Source organism: Ranitomeya imitator, chromosome 1 (assembly GCF_032444005.1).
Source record: "Ranitomeya imitator isolate aRanImi1 chromosome 1, aRanImi1.pri, whole genome shotgun sequence".
NCBI lineage: Eukaryota > Metazoa > Chordata > Amphibia > Anura > Dendrobatidae > Ranitomeya > Ranitomeya imitator.
The window spans coordinates 733,768,440-733,794,334 of record NC_091282.1 but is presented as its reverse complement, the minus strand read 5'-3'; the positions used below and the strand labels follow the sequence as shown (position 1 = coordinate 733,794,334).

At 46.5% G+C, this 25,895-nt stretch overlaps 1 protein-coding gene across 1 annotated transcript in view; it reads right to left on the bottom strand.

The window, feature by feature from the left end:
* Positions 1–25,895, bottom strand: part of LRRC9 (leucine rich repeat containing 9) — a 188,371-nt gene that overhangs the window by 66,871 nt on the left and 95,605 nt on the right. The window contains exons 20-21 of the mRNA XM_069733499.1: positions 24,309–24,449; positions 16,293–16,470 (exon numbers count right to left, since the gene is read on the bottom strand). Coding sequence (XP_069589600.1) covers positions 16,293–16,470; positions 24,309–24,449 — 319 coding nt within the window. The remainder of the gene's footprint in view (positions 1–16,292; positions 16,471–24,308; positions 24,450–25,895) is intronic.

Genomic DNA, 25,895 nt, shown 5'->3' with positions numbered 1-25,895 from the left:
TTAAATATGTCTCCAACAAAATTTATGTTTTAATTCTATGAAAATCCACGCTGGAGAACTTTCTCTCTTCACTATTGGCTTTAGACTACGTCTCTGATCAGGGCGGCTCCGTGCATGGACACACATTGGATTTCGTTTGAGACTGGTGAGCTGACTTATTTTTTCTCCCTTTTTTTCCCCCATTCCTCCATATACATAACAACAGAATGGGGTATGTCAACTTTAGATCAGGGTCATTTGGATGTTTTGGGTTGTCATTATGATTTAAAAAGAGAAAACACAGTAGTTTGACAATAAATTGCTTCACCCAACCACTAGCCATGAGTGGAGAAAAAGTTTTGCCGTTATCATTCACATTCTCTGAAAAAAGGCCAAGAAGGCAAAAATTCTGCTGGGGTATGTAAACTTTTGAGCACAGCTGTTTGATGCGTATGAGGAAACCCTGGATGGATACAAGACCTGCATGTCCACTGACTGAGAAACAACTAGTCACCCAACGTTTCAATGTCATAAAGAGAAAGCTATTGTCACAAATTGGGCTGGATCAACTGCACTGCAGATCCACCCACATAAAAATTTTTGCAAAGAAACGCTCACGTAGGTGGTACGGACAATATAAAAACAAAGAAATAGCTTAAAAGTGTTTAGTATCTGTGACGAAGGACAAATATAAACATACGTGGACAGTCAGACAAAAAGACAATCGAAAACTAAAAGGAGCAGCACAACCAACCAAATAGTCCACTGTAAAATAACTTTATTCTATCAATAAGATTACAATAACTAGTACAGTAGCGGGAAAATCTCCAGGATAATAAAAACAGCAAGTATCAATAGAATTGCAAAAGGACGCTATCCAGAAAAATATTGAATAAATATATATACAATAAGACACAACATAAATCACGGCCAAGAACATGTGCAAAAAGTCGTGATGTATAATATGACTGAGGTAAAAAAAAAAAAAAAATAATAATAATAAAATCCCCAGATATTACTAAAAAACAAACAGTGTGTAAAAAACTAAAAACAATAGTGTACATAAGGTGAGAAAAAATGTAATTCTGACAAAATTCTATACTTGACTCAGTGCCAATAAACCAAATGATAATACCGTGAGGTATAAATAGAAAACAAGTGAGATTTAATTTGGAAAAATATAGGAAATATTATTAGTATACTATCATCGGTTAAGAGAGAGAGAGGTTGAGCCGTAATAAAAGTAAAAAAGCAAGCAGGGAAACGCTGTAAACACTGTAAAAAAGAATATCAGTAATGTATAATCACCTCGGTGAGGTAGTGAGTCCCTGGTTCCTAAATGGCGTCCTCCCCAACGCGCGTTTCTGCGCATTGCCTTAGTCAGGCACATGAAGACCCGAAAGAACAACATGTGCAACCCCCTGAAGATCCTGATCCAATCCTGCAACTAGAGAGCACTGCAGCTGATCTGAAACAGAAGATCTTAGATAAACTAAATACCATCAATACCAGAGATCGACTGCCAAGGCTCAGCAAAGAAACACCACCAGACAGTATGCTAGAAGATGTCAATAGAGCACTTGCATCAATACCTACCACCACTATAACTCAAATTAATAAACTAATCTATGCTACTGCCTCAGCAATCATAGAAATGCTTGGCTATATAACCAGCAGGAACAACAGAAGTACGTGCCCCCTTGGAAAAGAATACTAGAGACAAAAATCAAGGTGACTCGAAGGGAAGTCAGCCAACTAACAGAAATACAGAAGGGTGTAAAGATCAAGAATAAGCCCTAGAGACTGCTAAACAAAGGCTCGCAGCACTCGCTGCAAGATTAAGGAGATACACTAGAGAAGCTGAGGCCAAGAAGATAAATGCTGTGTTCTCCAAAGACCCATCCAAGGTGTACTCCCAACTACAGAGTAACAGCACAAAGGCAGCAACTCCACCAATGAGAGACTGAACAATACTGGAGGAACATATGGGAGAGGGACAAGAATAAAGGCCTGACCCCGACTGAAGCCCTAGAGACTGCTAAACAAAGGCTCACAGCACTCGCTGCAAGATTAAGGAGATACACTAGAGAAGCTGAGGCCAAGAAGATAAATGCTATGTTCTCCAAAGACCCATCCAAGGTGTACTCCCAACTACAGAGTAACAGCACAAAGGCAGCAACTCCACCAATGAGAGACTGAACAATACTGGAGGAACATATGGGAGAGGGAAAAAACACATAACAACAGTCCAATGTGGCTGCAAGATCTGAGAATGAAACACAACGAACACCTAGAGCACGAACCAGTCACCATTACAGAATCGGACATCCATCAGCGGGTCAAGAACATGAAGAACTGGACATCACCTGGCCCAGACATAATCCACACTTACTGGCTAAAGAAATTAACAGTGGTACATGAATGCATGGTAAAGCAGATGAACAAACTGCTAGAAGCAGGCCACCACCCAGCTTGGCTAACACAAGGAAGAACAGTGCTGATCATGAAGGATCCTCACAAAGGAACAGTTCCATCCAACTACCGCCCAATAACCTGCCTTACAACAACATAGAAACTGCTGTCAGGCATCATAGCCACCAAGCCACAGAACCATATGAATCAGTATATGCATCCAGCTCAGAAAGGCATTGGGACCGACACCAGAGGCTCTAAGCACCAGCTCCTAGTAGATAGAGCAGTCACTCAAGACTCAAGATCCAGACAGACCATTCTCAGCACAGCCTGGAACTCTTGACTACAGGAAAGCCTATGACTCAATGCCACACACATGGATCTGTGAATGCTTGGCTCTCTATAACGTCATCAGGAAATGAAGAACCTTCCTATGGAGAACAACATTGGAAATCAACTCAAGGCAACTAGCACAAGTGACCATCAAATGCAGCATATACCAAGGTGATGCACTGTCCCGATTGCTGTTCTGCATAGGCTTCAACACCTTCAGTCAGATAATTACAGAGTCTGGCTATGGATACAAGTTCAAGAGTGAAAGCACCATCAGCCACCTCCTCAACATGGATGACATCAAGCTGTATGCAAAAAACGAACGAGACATCAATTCACTGATCCAGCTGACAAGGATCTACAGTGAAGACATCGGGAGGTCCTTCGGACTGAAGAAGTGCGGCTGGTTGGTAATAAGGAGAGGCAAGGTTGTAAAGACTAATGGAGTGGAATTACCAGCAGGGCACATTGAAGACATAGAGACATGCTACAAGTATGTCGGCATCCCACAGGGATACGGTAACCATGATGCGGAGGCAAGGAAAGCAGCAACATCCAAATACCATCAAAGGGCAAGACAGGTCCTGAAGAGCCACCTCAATGGGAAGAATAAAATCCATGCCATCAATACATATGCCCAGCCAGTTATCAGATACCCTGCTGGCGTAGTGTGCTGGCCAAAAAAAAGAGATGGAAGCTGCAGATGTGAAGACACGAAAGCTCATCACAATGCATGAAGGCCTCCACCCCAAGTCTAGCACCCAAATATTATATACCAAAAGAAAGGAGGGTGGTCGAGGCTTGATAAGCATCCATCCAAGCTTTTTTGGCTAAACCCAAGAAATTTCCATCTTTGGGTATTTACCCAAATATTGAATTTTTGTGAAGCTTGTCACTGACGAGTTTCGTAAAATTTCAGGTAATATATCCAACGATAATCTTTCGTTGGAACAAAGGAAAGCTTTACAGGACTTACAGAAGATGAAAAATGTTGTTATAAAACTGGCCGACAAAGGCAGAAACAATGTAATATGGCTAATCAATTTATACGAAAGAGAAGCATTCCACCAATTGCGTAATACCGAATGTTATAAAAGACTTACCTTCAATCCTACTTTGAATTTTCAGGAACAGCTTAGAAATATTTTGGATAAAGCATACCAGGATGGTATTATTTCTGGTTCAGTCAAGAATGGCCTTTAACCAGAATTCCCCAGAACTGCATGTCTATATCTACTACCAGAATTCCCCAGAACTGCATGTCTATATCTACTACCAAAAAGTGCACAAAAGTATGACAACACCATCTGGTCGACCGATAGTGTCTGGAAATGGCAGCTTATGCGAGAATATTGGTAAGTATTTAGATCATTACTTGAAACTTATTGTAGAAACTCTGCCATCATATGTTCGGGACACAAGTGATGTATTGAACAAGATTGAAAACATCTTCTTAGATGACGATATGTGGCTGGTAGCATTAGATATAGAATCTTTATATACCTCAATCAGACATTCTGATGGTATTGAGGCGGTGAGGATTTTTTTGTCCATGACTAATTTGAATTCAGAGTTGACTTCTTTTCTACTCATTCTTTTGGATTTTGCCTTGAAGCATAACTATTTTTTGTTTAAGGATATTCCATACCTGCAACTCCAGGAGACCGCTATGGGGGCGGCTTTTGCCCCCTCATATGCCAATGTCTTCCTGGTGTTGTCAGAGAGGATAATTTTTTTCACAAATCCAGTGGCCCAAATTGAGAATCCAATTGTTTTGTTTTGGATTCGGGATATCGACGATATACTATTGGCTTGGCATATCGACGATATACTATTGGTTTGGCAAGGTACTGAGGGCAATTTGTTGGAATTCATACAAACACTCAATAATAATGAATTCAATATCAAAATTACACATCAGAGTTCAATTGATTTTTTGGATACCCTCATTTCAAAAGGAGAAGATGGATTGATTACTACTCGAGTATTTAGGAAAACGGCGGCTGCGAATTCTGTATTGCACGCCTGTTCTTCACACCCATCTCCCCTTATTGAGAACATACCAACAGGACAATTTTTGAGAACTCGTAGTCCCCTTTTTCTCAAAAGAGGCAATTTGCATATTTAATTTCCCAGAGGAGCATTGCACAGCGAATAAGCCTCCTTACCTTGACAAGCCAGCTGGTATGTCACTCTCCATAAGGAGAAACATTACCCCTTAGACCCCAGTCCAGAGCCTCTCACCTAGCCAAATCAGTTCTCATGCTTCGCACTGACGAGGTCCAACAGCCCGAAACACCGTGTCTGTGAATTGAGATACTGATTTGGCTTTTATCCTAAGTCACATTGCACGACGCGTTAAAGGGTTGATTGTGACTTGTAGGATCGCTTCTTCCAACAGGTGGCACTATAGAATTTAAATCCTCTTTTTCTCAAAAGAGGCAATTTGCATATGAGAACTCGTAGAATTTGTTCCAACGATGACTCTTTCCATACACAGGCACAAGCGCTATCTAAGATTTAAAGAAAGGGGATATTCTAACAGATGCATTAAAAGAGGATTAAAGAGAGCTACTAATTCCAATAGGAGTTATCTCCTTCAATCAAAAAAGAAGAAAGCATCATCAGAATCTAAAGTGAGATTCATATCCACTTATAACAACAGATGGCGACAACTTAAAGATGCTTTACAGAGGTATTGGCAGATACTGAAAAATGACCGTACGCTTGTAAATTCAATTATAGAAGTTTCATAAGTCACCTATAGGAGATCCCCTAACTTGAGAGATCTCCTAGTTCATAGTAATTATAGTGGACCAAAGATTGAAACATCATTTGGTTCAAGAGGCCCCAAATGGGGGTTCTTGCCTTGCCAAAATTGTATTGCCTGTCCAAATATGCTGCGTGCAGTTGATTTCACATGATAAACTTTATAATTTAATCATGTTTATGTCCATATTATAATAATAATAATAATTTTTCACTTGATTATATTTATTGATATTTATATATTTGGACACTACATATTTTGTTTTGATTAATTGCTGTAGTATAGTTTGTATTTATTCACCTGCTTGGTCTCACACCTGTGGCTACTCATGTCTTTCATCTCCATTATGTTAACTTACTTTTTTAATCTTTGTTCATTATCAATAAACATTAGTAATTTTTACTTTGGGCTCAGCACTTCTTTGTTGCTGTTTGATAAGCATCCAAGCCACCATCACGGATGAAAACAGGATTTTTGGTTGTTTACCGTAAAATCTGTTTCTTGAAGCCTCCATTGGGGGACACAGGTACCATGGGTGTACGCTGCTGCCACTAGGAGGCTGACACTATGCAAATAAAAAAGTTAGCTCCTCCTCTGCAGTATACACCCCACCGACTGGCATTATACTCTTCAGTTAGTGAGAAAGCAGTAGGAGATAAGTAGCAAGGTTGAAAACCATAACCAAAAACTTGAGAACTGTAAACGTGAGAACAGTCATAGAACAGATAACAACAGAAACATTGGGAGGGAGCTGTGTCCCCCAATGGAGGCTTCAAGAAACAGATTTTACGGTAAGCAACCAAAAATCCTGTTTTCTTTATCGCCTCTCATTGGGGGACACAGGAACCATGGGACGTCCCAAAGCAGTCCCTAGGGCGGGAAAAACAGACTTCCATCAGGTCAGGGGACTCACCACTGCCGCCTGCAAGATCCTTCTGCCTAGGCTGGCGTCCGCCGAAGCGTAGGTATGGACCTTGTAAAAGTTGGCGAACGTGTGGATGGAAGACCAAGTTGCCGCTTTGCAAAGCTATTAGGCGGAAGCCCTGTGGTGCACCGCCCAGGAGGCGCCGACTGCCCGGGTAGAGTGAGCCTTAATCCCAGGAGGGGGCACTCTGTTCTTGACCCGGTAAGCCTCCAAAAATTGCCATTCTGATCCAGTGAGCAATAGTTGCTTTAGAAGTCGGCTGGCCTCTGCGCGTGCCATCAGGAATGACGAAAAAGGAATCCGTCTTCCGGAAAGTGGACGTTCTATCCAGGTAGATCCTTTCTGCCCTGACGAGGTCCAGCCTGTTTAACGATCACTCCAGGGGATGAGCCGGAGCTGGACAAAAGGAAGGTAGAACGATGACCTCGTTGAGGTGGAAAACCACCTTAGGAAGGCAGGAAGGCGGAGGCCTGAGGACCGCCTTGTCCTGGTGAATGTCCAAGTACGGAGGTCAGCAGGACCGGGCCGCCAACTCGGAAAAGCGGCAGATAAAGGTGATGGCCACAAGAAAGGCCACCCTCAAAGATAGAACCGACAGGGGAAACTCCTTGAGAGGCTCAAAGGGGGAAACCCTCAGAACGTCCAGAACCAGGTTTAAATCCCATGAAACCACGGGGGCCCTGAACGGAGGGACACCGTGGGCTACTCCTTGAAGGAAGGTCTTAACGTGTGGCTGAAAAGCTACAGTCTTCTGAAAGAGAATGGAAAACGCAGAGACCTGGCCAATCCGGGAACTAAGAGCCAGGCCCGAATCCAGTCCTGCCTGAAGGAAGGCCAAAATGGAAGGCAGGGAAAAGGACAAAGGTGAAACGCAGTTGGACTAGCACCAATGAAGGTAAGCCTTCCAGGTACGATAGTAGATCCTGGAAGATGAAAGCTTCCGAGCCTGAATCACGGTGAATCACCTGGTCCGAAAGGCCGGACGCTCTTAGAACTGCGGACTCAACAGCCACGCCGTTAAACTGAGCGACCGAGAATTCGGGTGGCAGATCGGACCCTGAGACAGCAGATCGTGCCTGTTTGGAAGGCGCCAGGGAGCGTCCGCAAGAAGATTGACGAGCTCCGCAAACCAAGCTCTCCTGGACCAATCCGGGGTGATCAGAATGACCGGCACCTTTTCCACTTTGATCTTTTTTAACAGTTTGGGAAGTAATGGAAGGGGTGGGAACAGGTAGGGCAGCACGAACTGTGACCCAGGAATGGCCAGAGCATTGACGCCCACTGCAAGAGGATCGCGAGACCTGGAGATGAACTGCAGAATCTTCCTGTTCATTCAAGACGCCGAGAGATCCACGTCCGGAGTCCCCCATCGAAGAAAATCTTGATGGAAGACCTCCAGATGCAAGGACCATTCCCCTGCCGCGAGGCCCTCACGGCTGAGAAAGTCGGCGGCCCAATTGTCCACGCCGGGGATATGCCCCGTGGACAACACCGGAGCCGTTGTCTCTGCCCAAAGCAGGATCTTGAATACCTCAGCAAGGGCCAAGGAGCACACCTTGATGGTTGACATATGCCACCGCGGTGGCGTCGTCAGTCTGGATCCGGATTGGCAGACCCCTGAGAATCCTTTCCCAGTGGCGGAGGGACAGAAAAAGGAGGCCCGAATCTCGAGGACATTGATCGGCAGAGACGACTCCTGCGCCGACTAATGGCCCTGAACCGTGAGGTGGCGAAAAACCGCACCCCAGCCGAGGAGGCTGGCGTCCGTCGTCACCACTTACCAGGAACTGGAAAGAAGAACCTGCCCTGGGAGATGAGAGGTGACATCAGCCACCAGTTGAGAGACTGTTTGACCCGAGAAAAGAGTCGGATCGGACGAACCAGGGAGAAGACAGACCTGTCACACTGAGACAGAATGGCTTGCTGAAAAGGTCGCGAATGAAATCGGGCGAAGGGAATCGCTTCCAATGTTGATACCATCTTCCCCAGAACCTTCATGGCCGATCGGAGGGAGGGAGGCCGAGGACCCTGGAGCAAGCGTATGTCCCGACAAAGAGAGGATCTCTTGTCTTTGGGAAGGAAGACTTTGGTCTGACAAGTGTCGAAGAGCATGCCCAGAAAGATGATGTGCTGAGAAGGAATAAGGCAGGACTTCTTCCGGTTGACCAGCCACCCGAAACGGCTAGGGTGTCGAGAACGACGGACAGACTTTCGTGAGCCTGAGAAAAGGACGGAGCCTTGATGAGGATGTCGTCGAGGAATGGAAATAGAACCAGGCCTCTGACTCTCAAGATGGCCAACAGCGCCGCCATGATCTTCGTGAATACCCTTGGAGCGGTTGTGAGACCGAACGGCAGGGCAACGGATTGAAAATGTACCGGGAGCACCGCAAAGCGCAGGAAACGGTGACGTCCAGGAAATATCGGGACATGGAGGTAGGCGTCCTGAATATCTATGGAACACAGAAATTCTTGAGCCTGCATGGGAGCAATTACTGAACGAAGGGATTCCATCCCGAAGTGTCTCAGACGAACTCTCCTGTTCAGTAATCTGAGGTCCAGAATGGGGCGAACCTTGCCGGTTTTTTTTTTTTTTTTTTTGGTACCTCAAAAAGGTTCGAGTAGAAACCTGTGAACCGTTCTTTTTCTGGGACGGGAACGATTTTCCCGGCTTTGAGAAGAGAAGCTATGGCTGCGAGGAAACCCGGAACTAGAGCGGGATCTCTGGGAGGTCGGGATTCGAAGAAACGATCCTGGGGTCGTGAAAACGGACTCTATCTTGTATCCCGAGGATACAACTTCCCTGACCCATGCATCCTCTACTGCGGAGGTGCAGACGTCCCTGAAAAAGAGAAGACGGCCACCCAACCTGGGAGGTGGGTTGGGGTCTTGTCAGAGTCATGCTGAGGTGGATCTTCCAGTCCTGGCCTGGAGGATCTACCCGGAGAGTAGCAAGGACACCAGGACGGAGTGGGCCTAAAGGGCACCGCTTTCTTCTCTTGACGTGCCTGTGGACTCTGGTGCTGCTGAGAAAAGGAGGTTGGTGCCGTGAGGCGATGAAAAAGGCCGAAAAGACCGAAACTGCCGTCTAGGAGGAGGCGACGAGGATTAGCCTGGGGGAGAGGAGACTTGTACCCCCGGTGGCGTCCTTAATAATTTGGTCCAGCTTGGAACCAAAGAGACGTGAGCCCTGAAAGGAGAGACTGGTGCGGGACTTTTTGGAACATAAGTCTGCCCCCCAGGCCTTGAGCCAAACGGTCCGGCGGATGGTAACGGCATTGCTGGATGCCTGAGCCGCACAAGGCGCGGCATCCAGAGAGACGGAGACCAGGTATTCACTCACGTGGGAAATCTGGATAGCAAGCTCCGCCAGTTGCACAGGAGGCGCTCTGTCCAGGATATCTCGACGGAGCTCTTTGGCCCAATTGGAAAGGGATTTCAAAACCCAGGTGGAAGCAAAAACTGGGCATTTGAAGCGGCTGCAGCTGCCTCAAAGGCTGACTTCGCAAAGGATTCTATAACTATCGTTAAAGTCCTTCAGAGATGCTCCGCCGGACAGTGGAAGCACCGTGTTGGTGGAGAGCCTGGAAACGGGGATCCACCGAGGGGGAGACCGTCCAATTGGCAGTAAGTTCTGGAGAAAAACTTAGAAGGTGGTATAGCCCGTCTAAACGAAACCGCCTGATCTGCGGGTTCCGTAGAGGGATCCATAATGCCACAGGTTTGGTATATAGCTCCAATGAGATTCTGGACCATATCCCTCATGGTGGCGATTTGGTTAGAATCCAGCTCCGAAATGTCCTCCGAGGGCTCATCAGATAACGCCTCGCCTGATTCAGGGGAGAAGGATCGGGAGGACGCCGACCGCAGAGGAGGACCGTGTGGCGAGATGGAGCGAGAAGAGGACTCAGACCGACGTTCCTGTCTGGACCTTTTGCGGCTTATCAAGGAGGGCTCGGGCGGAGGCTCCTGCAACCCGCTGGCCACTTTGGGGGCTGCGGAGGTAATCGGTCCAGCACGGATAACAGAAATTTTGAGACACCCGCGTTAGATCGGCCACCGATTGAGACCGAGAGAAAAACCCAGCCTGGGATGGGGGTATCACTCTCGGGCGGACCGGCCGGAGGATCCTGGGCGGTGGGAACAATCGGGTTGCTGCAGGCCTGACAGAGCGGAAAGGCAGAAGAGGATGAAGTAGGAGGACGAGAGCGGCCCCCCTTTAGAGTTAGACATTTTAGAGAGGTCCGTGAAGAAAATGCCAGAGGGTTAGGGGACAGAGGGCAGAGGGGAGTGTCAGTCTGCAATTGCAGAGCTACTCACGGCAGACGGATTGCAGAGTGAAGCTGACCAGCTTGATGCATGGACCTCTGGCGAGAAGTGGACCCTTAGGCAGGAGGGTGGAATGGCCTCCTGGCGCAATTTGGACCGATCTGCGGCTGTCTTGTATCCTGTGTAGAGGTGAGGGCTCGTGGCTCGGGAGTCCCAAGATGGCGCCGGTGGGCAGGGAAAAGATGCGGTGCCTCAGTGCAATTGTCGGGCGGGAGAAAAGCCCGCCCGATGAAAGAGGGAAGGGGGCGGAGCCCGCCACCGGGAGTAGGCCCGGGCAGAAGCCGGGGCCTAAATTAGGCATAGGAGACCGGCGGAGAAGGGCCGCGGCGTATGCACAGTGCGCCGCATGGAGGAAGCGATGCGGCAGGAGAGCGACCGTAAACAGCGGCCGCATGCCCAAGCGGTGTGGCGACCTGGCAGGCCGCCACGCTGAGGGAGAAGGAACGGCCGCTTACCGTGGCCGGATTGTAGTGGTGGAGAAATGCGGCGGCTGCAGAGCCCCCGCGCCGATGAAAAAGAATGGCCGCTGTAGGAGCAGGGAGAATGCCGGGGGCCAAAGCGATGTGGCGGCTGGCAAAGCCGCCGCGCTCAGAGGAAAGGAACGGACGCTTACAGCGCCAGAGCAGGGAAGCCGCAGGGGCCCGAAGCGGTGTGGCACGGCCGCGCTTTTAAGGAGGCCGCTGAGAGCACAGCGCAGTGACAGATAGGAAGCCGGTAGTCCGAAAAGGCAGCCGCGCCGGAACAGGAGAGAGGGCGGCCGCAGCCGAATAGGCGCGGCGGCTGGGAAGAAATGTGACCCACATAAAGAACCCCTTAACAGGCACCCCCTTTTTTGAGGATCCAGGGCCGCAGAAAAAAATAATAAATAAAAAATACTCACCTTAGACACCCCACACCGGTACTAACCTGGAAAAAATGAGACGTCCAGGGAGCTGATGGACGTCCTCGTCTCCGCAACCGACAGGCTCTGGTGGGCGAGTGGGTGGGGGACGGAGCCAGGACCGGACTTCTGAGCACGCTTGTGTGCCAGGATCTTGGTCCTGGATAGGGATCTAAGAGGATACGGGGTGGCAGTACACGCCGTACTCATAGTCCATATTGTGGGACTACAGGTGTGACTGTTCACCCTGTATCCCTCCGAAAAACCTGAAAAGAAACGACGCACATTGAGGTAGATAAGGGTCTAATGAAAGACCCGTGTCCACCTCCTACTGACACTAAGCTAAACTGAAGAGTATAATGCCAGTCGGTGGGGTGTATACTGCAGAGGAGGAGCTAACTTTTTTATTTGCATAGTGTCAGCCTCCTAGTGGCAGCAGCATACACCCATGGTACCTGTGTCCCCCAATGAGAGGCGATAAAGAAACAACGAGTATCCAGGAATACATCAGAAAAATGGCACCAAAAGATGAGATGCTGAGAGAAAGCCTAAGGCAGCAATAACAACAGGTCTGGAAGGAAGAACAGGAACATGAAGAGCCAAGGCAAGACAAGCCGCTGCATTGGATGTAGCATGGACAGATAATGGAGGTGGCTGACATGGAGAAATCCTACCAATGGCTCTGAGTCAGCACAGAGGCACTAATCACAGAGGCACAAGAGCAAGCACTAAGTACCAGATCCATAGAAGCAGGAATCTACCACACAAGACAAGACCCAAGGTGCAGGCTATGCAAAGAAACCTCAGAAACCGTCCAACCCATAGTGGCAAGATGCAAAATGCAATGTATACGGAACGCCATAACCAAGTAGCAGGAATTGTATACAGGAACATCTGCACAGCATATGGGCTAAGTCCCCCTAAGTCCAAGTGGGAGACCCCAGACAAAGTGGTGGAGAATGAAAGGGCTAAATTTCTGTGGGACTTCAAGATCCAGAAGGATAAGCAGGTGTTGGCTAACCAACCAGACATTGTGATACTAGACAAGGATCAGAAGATAATACAAAATCTCAGGAACAGAAGACATTTTATTAAAAGTGGCTCTAGGCCTGAGTACCCAAACTACCAGTAGCATTAGCCATGGATAAACTCTCACCAATTTGTAAACATGCAAAGATTGGAGTAATGAATCTGCCAAAGAATAAAAGGAATCAATTCATTTTATTATTATCAATAAATATAAGATGATACTCACAAAAATAGTAATAACATCAATATCATGACAGAGTTTTAACCAGAGACATAGGTGCAACAAGAGTGCAACATCAACAGTATAGCAGCTGGATTCAAGTAAATTATTAAATACCCATAAAGTGACAGTGCAACAGTAAAGTCCATAAGGTCCGAGTAGTCATATCAGCAGAGACATAATAGATCCCCCAAGTGAGGTATTTATATATACTCTCTATCCCTAACTGAGATGCCACCAGGTCATATCTCCATGCTGCTCTTACCCATAGCTGCCTGCGGTATTCACTTTAAAATTCCCCAAATAACAAACAGCAGGTACTCGCCCTCCCCGCGTCCCGCACCGACTCCCCGTCGCTGCTTCGGTCTCAGTTTTTTGGCTGCAGTGGCAACTTCGAAGGCGACAGTGTGCATCACTGCTGTGGTCAATCACTGAGCTCAGCGGTTCGTGCTGCTAAACAAAGTGATTGGCTGCAGCGGGGTGATGGAAGCTATTGATGTAACGTCGCCATTGTAGGCAAAACACAGACACAAGCAGCAGCGGTGACCCGATGCTTTACACGTGGAAGGTGAATTTCTGCTCCGTTTGATATGTTCGAGCATGTTGGGTTCTTTTTCTGGAAACTGGAGAACCCCTAGTTCTTTAATTTTAATTTTGCCCTACAGAGCATCTCTGAGGTGGAGAGAGAGGCAGAGACAGCGCTTTGTGTGTGTGCCAGAGGCTCTTAGTCGTGCTGGAGTGGCTTCATTGACTGACAGTACATGGTGAGGGGCAGCTCTAAGCACGCCCTGTCACTTTCATCATTGCGTAGCGAGAGCTCAACGTGCCAGGGAGTGCTTATAGCTGCTGCTCACAATGGGCAATGACTGTATCCTCACCGGCACGCTTCTATGACTGAAAGGCAGAGGCTACTGGGACCAATAAGGTTCATTTTTTCCCAGGAGCTGCACTTTCAGTAATGTAGGTGGACAGCATTGTAACGCTATTAAAAGGGGTTACTCAAGACATTTTTACTTTGGGTCTAAAACTCAACAGCCAGGTAGTTGCTCACAGAGGCAACTACCTGCCTGTTCAACCCAGCACAGAGCAGTCACCGACCACTCCTGCCAGTGATTCAGCTGCTTCACATCAACAGAGTAGCTATTCTTCTGGGCTACTCTGTCGATGGGCGTGACTGTGGGCACCATACTCATGGACAGCCAGACTCCCCAGTTAGGCAGTGGGGAGCTGGATGTCAATTATTATGATGTCTGCAGTAATATCCCAAAGACAGAGCAGAGCGGATGAGAAGCTGTTGCTCTGTTGATGTTACATCAGCAAAAGCTGCTGAACTGAGCGCAGGTCTGTGATCGCTCTGTGCTGGCGGAGATTGGCGTTGGCACAACAAACAGGTAGTTAGCAACTACTTGGCTGTTAGATCTTCGGCCCATAGTCAAAAAAATGTAATAACCCCTTGAACCTGCAGATTCACCCTATATCTGCAGGTTAGTAGCATTTGGGGACACAACAGATTCCCTTTGAACCCATTCTACGCCCGGGTGGCGAGCATTTATATTGGTATATGGTCTCCATCCTGGTAGGTGTTGCTTCCATCATGTTCCTAACTTTGTCATGTGCTACTACCATCTTGCACCTCCATCCTGTCATATCCTGTGTTCATTTTCTGTCATGTGCAGCCCCTATCCTGTGCTCTTATCCTGTTTTGTGCGTCTGCATGTTGTCATTTTGTTATGTGATGCTCACATTATGTCATGTGCTGCTTTGATCCTGTGCCTCCATCCTGTCATGTGCTGCTCCCATCCTGCACTCCCGTTTTAATCAATGATGGCAACAGACACTGTGGCGGTATTGAGTCGAAAGTGGCTGCCTTGCTCCACAGATGTGTGCTATATATTCTTTAGAAAGTTACTTGGTAGCTTTGCTGACGTATTGTATAGTGTAGCTATTCTTACACATGCTCCTGATAGCTGTAACAAAATCATTAATGTGGGCGGAAATGCCACGACATCATGAGAGGGGGGGATTGTGACGCAGTAATCGGCGCCTGCGCAGTCCGCGCTGCAGGGTCTCTTCAGATGTATGTAAGTAACGTCATGAGGGCAGGATCGTGTCCACCGTGTCCCCACGGCTCCTGATTCCAGCCCATAAATGTCCCCCTGCTCCCTGAATCGGCACCTGCGTAGTCCGTGCTTTCCGCCGCCATTTTCTTGAAGACACACTGCAGTATCCAAGAAAATGGTGCCAGAAAGCGTGGACTGCGCAGGCGCCGATTCCGGGAGCAGGGGGACATTCATGCCCTGGAATCAGGGGGCCTAAGTAAGTAATTGCTGTGGCATGAACTGCCACAACGTCATGAGGGAGGGATCGTGTCCCCACGCCCCCCGATTCCGGCTCATAAATGTCCCCCTGCTTCTGGAATCGGCGCATGCGCAGTCCGCGCTTTCCAGCGCCATTTACTTGAAGACACACTGTAGTATGTATTCAAGAAAATGGCACCGGAAAGCACAGACTGCGCAGGTGCCGATTCTGGGAGCAGGGGGACTTTCATGCGCCGGAATCAGGGGCGTAAGTAATTGCTGTGGCATGACCTGCTGCAACGTCATGAAGGCAGGATCGTGTCCACCGTGTCCCCACGCCCCTGATTTCCGGGAGCAGGGGGACATTTATGGGCCGGAATCAGGAGGCTTGGGGACACTGTGGGGGTGGAAACTAAGTGATATGGGCGGGATTGTGACACAGATTTCGGCGCCAGCGCAGTCTGCGCTTTCCGGCACCATTTTTTCTTGAATACGGACACTGTGTCTATAACACTGGGGAACACAATTTTTTAAGAGTTAGGTCAGACAACTGTTCTTAATTAATTTTTGGATGCTGAATCCAGAAATGATCTCAGTTTTTCTCTATCACGTCAAGTTTTTGAACTATAGGATTTTTGTCTTCTCAAAACTATGTAAACTACTGTACCTAAAAAGTGTTTTTTTTTTTTTTATTAAATAGTACAAATATGAACAAAAAATGAAATATATAAGAAATAGGCATGACAAAGTTGTGACTACTCTTACAAGTTGCCACGTAGCTCTATATGAGTCGAATTGTAATCAGATAACAAGTCTTATTACAGATATCAGTGCAATTGTGCTTCTCTGGCAGGTAAGTTGTGTAGAAAAAACTTGACGTGCTAGAAAAAAACTGACTACATTTTTGGAATCAGCATGCCAATTTTAGTATAAATCAGCTCAAAAACCTAACTCAACAGAAATTTTTTTTCAAATTGTTCCCCTGTGTAATTTAACGCTAGGAGCGTCGCGCTTGCGCAGTCTATAAAGGCTTCGGACAGAGTGACGCTCCTACCGTTATATTATAGATGATACCATAAGACCTTCGTGCAGAACGTAACCATAAAGTGTCCAGGTTACCTTCCAGTTTTGTGATGCAGTTTCCATCTAGACATAACTCTTCTATCTTCACACAATTTTCCAGACCTTCAATTCTTGTTAAATAATTGTTACTGAAAGATGCCCAACAAAGGTTTTCCAGCTTGTCTAAATTTGTGATTCGAAAGAGATTCTGCCCATCAAAATTCACTGATGTAATCTGGGGGGAAATGTAGAATTTATTTTATTCAAAGCAAAATTCTGTATTTCAAAATGATTTTACAGGGTTAAAAAGCAACAAATCCTGATTGCTGTTGGAAGGGTTATAAATGTGCCCTTCCTAATATCTGCAGAGATGAACACTATGGTTATCACATAAGATTCATCTTACTTCCAGCCATTTTTGGTATGGCTGGATGAAATGCAACCTGACAAGCAAGCTCTTAACCTTTCGTTGTGGGAACATTACATGATTGCACATGATCAGTCATATTGCAGCTTGGTGAAACTTTTACCTTGGGGAGCTGTGTTTTCAGACTGCAGATTATGTCATTTCATGTTGCGGAGATATGTAAGTGGAAAAAAATATATATATATTTTCTGTTGTAAGGAATCCAATTTATGTTTCAGTACAGTGCAACAGAAAAATTAATAGATGTTATTTAGTAAGAAAATTGTACATTCTTTATAACCGGCAGAATGGTTCCTAACAAATAAGTTTCAGTATTACGTTTTCAAATTCACATCAATTCCATATAAAAGTTGTTGTGATTTTTTTCAAAGGCTTAAAAGGTCACTGTGGCTTTATTAAACATCTCCATTTGAGTGTATTAAATAACAAAAGTGTATTAAATAACAAAGTTGTACACTATGGGCCCAATTCATCAAAGCTTTCACAAAAGAATTCTGGGATAAAATCTTTGAATATTTGCAAATTTTAGGCGCAACTCAAGAGCTGCTGCAAAATTCTACAACCTCTGTAGTTTTCATTCTAGTTTCTCCCAGCTACGACAAAATAGGCAGAATGGGGGGTAGGATGGGACCATGGAAGGCCGGGATGCCACAGCTCGTCGAATTCATGACTAGCTGTGGCATTCGCTAAGCCAGAAATCTCAGGTGTCTAAGTGTAGCGCGGGAGGTGCATGCCACTTGTCAGACGCTACAGATTCATGAAGAGGAGAGTCTGACTCCAGCACGGCCCATCATTAAGACCAGTGTGAACAACGCCGATATTGATGAATCAAGACATTTATATACAGAAAATGTTGTTTTACCCCTGTAAAAATGCCCTAAAGCGCCAGCCACTAGGTGTTCTACTATCTGTCACTTGCTGTCCACTGCCTGCTGTTATGCCAAATCCATCTCAGGTCACTGAGAAGCAGAGAGGATCACATGAAGAGGGTGCAGGACTTGATCTGCTCTGTATACAGAAGTTCATTGCTCGAAGAAGAAGATTTAGTCCAGTGATTTTGCTTTTATGAACAGTCCTTACCCTCTCTCTTCTGCACGATCCACAACCTTTATGCCCCACATAGTAATCAGTGAAATCCCATCAGGTCTGCTGCACCATCATAATCAACTTTTCACAAGTTCGGCTGAGAGAAAGGGGCTCGGTCGCACTGCAGATTTCACTGCATTTTTAAGTATAGGAGGTTTTTTTTAAAGCTGGTATTCTTCTTCTTTTCAAGCACATTGTACTAGCACACCAGAGTTCTACATTACTGCAGTGAGCACACGTTTCTTGCATCATTTTTTCCCTAAAACTCATGATGACACTTTTCTGAGGCTTTTTGTTTTATACGAGATATATTAACAACACCCCCCACACACCAAAATCTCGCAATTCAATGTGAGCTGCATGTATGTCACAGCACTAAAATAATTTGCATGAAGAATATAGTTTATTGGCAAGACAAACAGTTACATGTCAGTGGCGTAGGAAGGGGGGTGCGGGGGGGGGCGGTCCGCCCCGGGCGGCACAATGCTGGGGGCGGCCGGCGCTGCAGGAGAAGAAGATGAAAAAAAAAAAAAAAGACGCCCCTTTAAATCTTCGACCAGGGCCAGCTCCCCCCACCCCCGGGTCCCGCCCCCGCCCCCGCCCCCCGCTCTATACTCACCTCTCCTGGTTCCTGCGGCGCCGGCAGCTACAGCGTCCTCTGACTCTGCGACGTCTCAGAGCAGAGGGCGCGATGACGTCACTACTGTGCGCGCCGCTCTGCCTCTCTGTCCTGAGCGTCGCAGAGCCGGAGAGACGCTGACTGCACCGGACCTGCGCTGGGAACGGGAGAGGTGAGGATTTTACTTTTTTTTTTTTTTCTTTATTTCTGACTGTCTGGGGCTGGGGCAATGCTGGAGACCATGGGGCAGAATGCTGGACACACTGGGGCAATACAGGAGACCATGGGGCAGATTGCTGGACACACTGGGGCAATACTGGAGACCATGGGGCAGATTGCTGGACACACTGGGGCAATACAGGAGACCATGGGGCAGATTGCTGGACACACTGGGGCAATACAGGAGACTATGGGGCAGATTGCTGGACACACTGGGGCAATACAGGAGACCATGGGGCAGATTGCTGGACACACTGGGGCAATATAGGAGACCATGGGGCAGATTGCTGGACACACTGGGGCAATACAGGAGACTATGGGGCAGATTGCTGGACACACTGGGGCAATACTGGAGACCATGGGGCAGAATGCTGGACACACTGGGGCAATACTGGAGACCATGGGGCAGAATGCTGGACACACTGGGGCAATACTGGAGACCATGGGGCAGAATGCTGGACACACTGGGGCAATACTGGAGACCATGGGGCAAAATGCTGGACACACTGGGGCAATACAGGAGACCATGGAGCAGATTGCTGGACACACTGGGGCAATACAGGAGACCATGGGGCAGATTGCTGGACACACTGGGGCAATATAGGAGACCATGGGGCAGATTGCTGGACACACTGGGGCAATACAGGAGACTATGGGGCAGATTGCTGGACACACTGGGGCAATACTGGAGACCATGGGGCAGAATGCTGGACACACTGGGGCAATACTGGAGACCATGGGGCAGAATGCTGGACACACTGGGGCAATACTGGAGACCATGGGGCAGAATGCTGGACACACTGGGGCAATACTGGAGACCATGGGGCAGAATGCTGGACACACTGGGGCAATACTGGAGACCATGGGGCAGAATGCTGGACACACTGGGGCAGTACAGGAGACTATGGGGCAGAATGCTGGACACTCTGAATACTGGAGACCATGGGGCAGATCTCAGGACACATTGAGGCAATGCTGGAGACCCTGGGGCAGACTTCTGGACATACTGGGGCAATACTGGAGACCATGGGGCAGATTGCTGGACACACCGGGGCAATACTGGAGACCATGGGGCAGAATGCTGGACACACTGGGGCAATACAGGAGACCATGGGGCAGATTGCTGGACACACTGGGGCAATACTGGAGACCATGGGGCAGAATGCTGGACACACTGGGGCAGTACAGGAGACTATGGGGCAGAATGCTGGACACACTGGGGCAATACTGGAGACCCTGGGGCAGATTGCTGGACACACTGGGGCAATACTGGAGACCCTGGGGCAGATTTCTGGACACATTGAGGCAATGCTGGAGACCCTGGGGCAGACTTCTGGACACACTGGGGCAATGCTGGACACTGGGGCAGATTGCTGGACACACTGGGGGTAATATACTGGACACACTGGGGCAATGCTGGACACTGGGGGTAATATGCTGGACACACTGGGGCAGACTGCTGGACACACTGGGGAAAGGCTGGACACTGGGGCAGATTGCTGGACACACTGAGGGCAGATTGCTGGACACACTGGGGGTAATATGCTGGACACACTGGGGCAGACTGCTGGACACACTGGGGAAAGGCTGGACACTGGGGCAGATTGCTGGACACACTGGGGGTAATATGCTGGACATACTGGGGCAGATTGCTGGACACACTGGGGGTAATATGCTGGACACACTGGGGCAGATTGCTGGACAACATGGGGGTAATATGCTGGACACACTGGGGCAGATTGCTGGACAACATGGGGGTAATATGCTGGACACACTGGGGGCAGGACTTGAGGCATGGGCAGAATGTAGATACGGGGCATGATTGGAGACACGGGGCAGGATTGGATCATGGGGCAGGACGGATACGATGGAGGCTGGTGGGGCAGGATGGGGAGATCATATGGGGTAGAATGGATACTCATGAGGGCAGGATACGACAACATATGGCTGGAGCCAGGAATGAGATAAACGGGGCCAGGGTGGGGAATATTATTACCATAGGGGATAATTAAGGGATATTGTTACTGCAGTGATGTATTTATTTTATTTTTTGAGTATACTGTTTTAAATGGGGGGGCGGTCCTGTTACTGTGCAGAGTGACACTATATCACCTTTTTTTCTTCATGTGGTGTAATGTAGAAGTTGTGAAAAATTAAGTAATGTGTTCTGCAAGCGGAGCTCGAGATAACTGTGTTATTTCCTGCAGAAACGAGTCCTGGCTGGAAGGAATGATGGCGGTCTGTGCTGGATGAAAGATGAAGGACTTCACCTAGAGACGTCACTGGTGAGTCAGTGTTACCTATACACTGACACTATACACTGTATACTATATAGAGGTCCTGTGTATAATGTCACCAGTGATCTCTGTATTACCTCTACACAGACACTGCATACTAAGTACAGATCTCCTGTGAATACTGGCACTTATGGTGATAGTATTGTGGTTTTTTTTTTATTACTGATCAGTATTGTAGTATTCAGTCACTATGTGGTGGTAATATGTGGTCTGGAAATGGTGCGGTGGTATTTGTCCCTTGTATGTAGTATTATTCGGTCACTATGTGGCCTGGTCATGGTGTGGTGGTATTAAGTCACAGGTGTGGCATGTGGGGGTGACACCATTAGGCCCAGTTTAAGTTCTACAAAACAGGAAAACCATTTTTGGTAACCTTTGTGTGTATTGAGCTGGGGGGGGATGGGGGGGGGGGGGCGCCAAACTCGGGAACAGCCCCGGGCGGCAAAAGCTCTAGCTACGCCTCTGTTACATGTGTTACATGTAACAAAAGTTACCTACTGTATGATTGTCCATCTCCTCCAAAAATTCACTGACTCCATTATGTATACTTTCCATGTATTCTATGTACAGTGGGTACGGAAAGTAATCAGACCCCTTAAAATTTTTCACTCTTTGTTTCATTGCAGCCATTTGGTAAATTCAAAAAAGTTCATTTTTTTCTCATTAATGCACACTCTACGCCCCATCTTTACTGAAAAAACAGAAATGTAGAAATTTTTGCATATTTATTAAAAAAGAAAAACTGAAATATCACATGGTCATAAGTATTCAGACCCTTTGCTCAGACACTCATATTTAAGTCACATGCTGTCCATTTCCTTGTGATCCTCCTTGAGATGTTCTACTCATTTATTGAAGTCCAGCTGTGTTTAATTAAACTGATAGGACTTGATTGGGAAAGGCACACACCTGTCTATATAAGACCTCACAGCTCACAGTGCATGTCAGACCAAATGAGAATCATGAGGTCAAAGGGACTGACCAAGGAGTTCAAAGACAGCATTGGCAAGGCACAGATCTGGCCAAGGTTACAACAAAATTTCTGCAGTACTCAAGGTTTCTAAGAACACAGTGGCCTCCATAAACTTTAAATGGAAGAAGTTTGGGACCACCAGAAGTCTTCCTAGACCTGGCCGTCCAGCCAAACTGAGCAATTATCGGAGAAGAGCCTTGGTGAGAGAGGTAAAGAAGAACCTCAAGATTACTGTGGCTGAGCTCCAGAGATGCAGTTGGTGAGTTGGGAGAAAGTTCCACAAAGTCAACTATCACTGCAGCCCTCCACCAGTTGGGCCTTTATGGCAGAGTGGTCCGACAGAAGACTCTCCTCAGTGCAAGACATATGAAAACCCGCATAGAGTTTGTTAAAAAAACACATGAAGGACTCCCAGACTATCAGAAATAAGATTTTTTGGTCTGATGAGATGAAGATAGATCTTTTTGGTTATCATTCTAAGCGGTATGTGCGGAGAAAACCATTCACTGCTCGTCACTAAGGGTGGTTTCACACTTGCGTTTTTGTCTGCAGCGTTTTTTGCACAAAAAACCGCATGCGTTTTTTTCCCTATATTTAACATTGAAAACGCATGCGTTTTTTTGTGTACGCGTTTGGTCGCGTTTTCAATCACATGCGTTTTTTTACTGCATGCGTTCATATTCAAAAATGCAACTTGTAGTATTTTTGAGAGGCGTTTTTTGGACACAAAAAAACGCATGCGTTTTAATGCGTTTTTTTGGGGTCAAAAAACACATTGGAGTCAATGGGAACGCATGCGCTTTTTTGTGCATGCGTTTGCATGCGTTAAAAACGCATGCATTTTAAAAAAAAAAAAACATAAAAACACACTGATAAACCACCCCACACCATAAAATTGATAAAGGGATCCTACCCCTAACCTTAACCCTAACCCTACCCCTAACACTAACCCTAACCCCTTTAAGGGTAGGGTTAGGGTTAGGATCCCTTTAGGGTTAGGGGTAGGGTTAGGATCCCTTTAGGGTTAGGGTTAGGAACCCTACCCCTAACCCTAGCTCTTTCTGTTTATAGTGGGTTTTTTACTTTATTTTGATGATTGGCAGCTGTCACACATTTATCTGCATGCGTTTAAAAAACGCAAACGCATGAAAAAACGCATGTAAACGCATCAAAACGCCGCGTTTTTTTTCACCACATGCAAAAACGCATGCGTCAAAAAAACGCAGCGTTTGCACGCGTTTACATGCGTTTTTTCACCATGCGTTTTTTTTTTTTTAAACGCATGCGTTTTGAAACGCAAGTGTGAAACCAGCCTTACCCAATACAATCCCAACAGTGAAACATGGTGACAGCAGCATCATGCTATAGGGGTGTTTTTCAGCTGCAGGGACAGGACAACTGGTTGCCATTGAAGGAAACATGAATGTGGCCAAGTACAGAGATATCCTGGATGAAAATCTCTTCTAGAGTGCTCTGGACCTCAGACTTGGCCGAAGGTTCACCTTCCAACAAGATAATGACCCTAAGCACACAGCTAAAATAACAAAGGAGTGACTTCAGAACAACTCTGTGACCATTCTTGACTGGCCCAGCCAAAGCCCTGACCTAAACCCAATTGAGCATCTCTGGAAAAACCTGAATATGGCTGTCCACCAACGTTCACCATCCAACCTGACAGACCTGGAGAGAATCTGCAATGAGGAATGGCAGAGGATCCCCAAATCCAGGTGTGAAAAATATGTTGCATCATTGCCAAGACGACTTATGGCTGTACTAGCTCAAAGAATGCTTCTACCCAATACTGAGCAAAGGGTCTGAATACTTATAACTATGTGATATATCAGGTTTTTTTTTAATAAATTTGCAAAAATTTCTAAATTTCTTTTTTTTTTTAAGTAAAGATTTGGTGCAGAGTGTACATTAATGAGAAAAAAATGAACTTTTTTGAATTTACCAAATGGCTGCAATGAAACAAAGAGTGAAAAATTTAAAGGGGTCTGAATACTTTCCGTACCTACTGTATATAAGGGGAGGATTCCCATCTATCTTATATGGCAAATCGCCAGGAAATGTCATTAATGTATGAAAGATGTGAATCCCACTTCTAGGAATAACTTGCTTGGCTATTTTCTTTAACTCCCATATATGTCAATGAGGAGAGCTGCAAATGTATGGCCAACATCCCTGTTCATGGGTGACCTGCACTAGCCCAACATTTCTGCCAAAATCCTGTAAATAAAAAACAAATGTTGGTGATGGGAATACCCGTTTTAGTGTATCCCACTTGGCATATACTGGTATGCACATAACATTTTTGCTAGGACCCTTTAGCACGTACAGTATATAAGCAATATTGCAGCACTGTTGCCAAGGTTTTCCGTAAATATTTCTTTTGCATCTCCAAATCGGAAGCCCATACAATATCATGCCTGCATGGTAATGTTTTTCTTACCATATGATACCAGCTGTTATTAATTTCAGCATATGGATCCAGACAGTTCTTGCTAATTTGAGCAATGATCTGAGCAGAAGGTAACAGACTAAGGCAACGTGGTCTAACGTGATCTGTTCTTGCGCTCATCTGTATTGATGCCTGCAAAACAGCATAAATGAAGTGTTATCACTTATTGCATTACTAAACTGCTTAGTAAAATGAATATTAATTAAATAATAATAATCATAATAATAAGGTAAGCTTCCGAGAGTGAGTTTTTCCACTCTGCGTCTATGCAGGTTACATTGCAGGGACTTCCATAATATTACAAGTCAGAAAGGAGTACCATGGTCACATACCGACCTCAGACTTTTATACCAACCATAAAACTCATAGGTGAGTTGGGAGTATTCATTATACATCTTGACTGCTGCAGAACCTCTTTTTGAAGTGGGAGCAGAAATTGAAAAAAGATGTATAATTACTTCAAAATTGGTCTCAGCAGTACCTGAGGTATATATTACCCACTCTTCCTTTCTGCAGCTGCTCCGGTCTTCGTGTTTTGGCTGCAACGGTGATCTAACAACTAAGGCTATATTCACACTTTGCGGATTTTGCTGCGGATCCGCAGCGGATTTGAGCACTTCGGATCTGCAGCAGTTTCCCATGAGTTTACAGTACAATGTAAACCTATGGGAAACAAAAAACGCAGTGCACATGCTGCGGAAAAAAAACGCGCGGAAACGCTGCGGTTTACATTCCGCAGCATGTCACTTCTTTTCTGCGGATTTTCACCTGCTCCAATAGGAAACTGCAGATGAAAATCCGCAGAAGAAACCGCAGTAAAAACCGCGATAAATCCGCAGTAAAAACCACGACGGGTTTTCACTGCGGATTTTGGAATTCCACTGCGGAAAAATCCGCAGTAGAATCTGCAAAGTGTGCACATAGCCTAAGACCTCCTTCACACTTCCGTCTTTCAGCTTCCATCACAATCCGTCAATTTTTGATAATGCAGGATCCTGCAAAAAAAATTGCAGGATCCTGCACTTCCTCATAGACTTGTATTAGCGATGGATTGTGATGGATGGCCATCCGTTTCATCCGTCTTTCACTGGATGCTGCATAAAAAAACGTTCAGAGGAACGTCTTTTCTGCACGTCAGAAAATCGGTCAACGACGAATCCTGCGCTGCCCGTCACTGGCTACAATGGAAGCCTATGGGCGTAGGATGCGTCGCTGCCTGTGAAAATCTGGAATCCAACGACGGGTCCCGTCTTTTCAAACTGAGCATGCGCGGAAGAATTTCCCGTCAGGGAAATTCTCTCTCGCTCTCTTTCTCTTTTTACTATTGATGCTGCCTGTGCAGCATCAATAGTAACAAGATAGAATGTTAAAAATAATAATAAAACAAAAAAAAAAAATCGCAGTATTCTCACCTACCAGCGTTCCAGCGCGGCGTCACCGATGTTCCCGGCAGCTAGTGTTACTTCCTAGTAATACATTGCGAAATCTCGCGAGACCGCGACTTCTCTTGAGATTTCGCAATGTATTACTAGGAACGCTAGCTGCCGGGACCATCGGTGCACGGGAACGCCGGTAGGT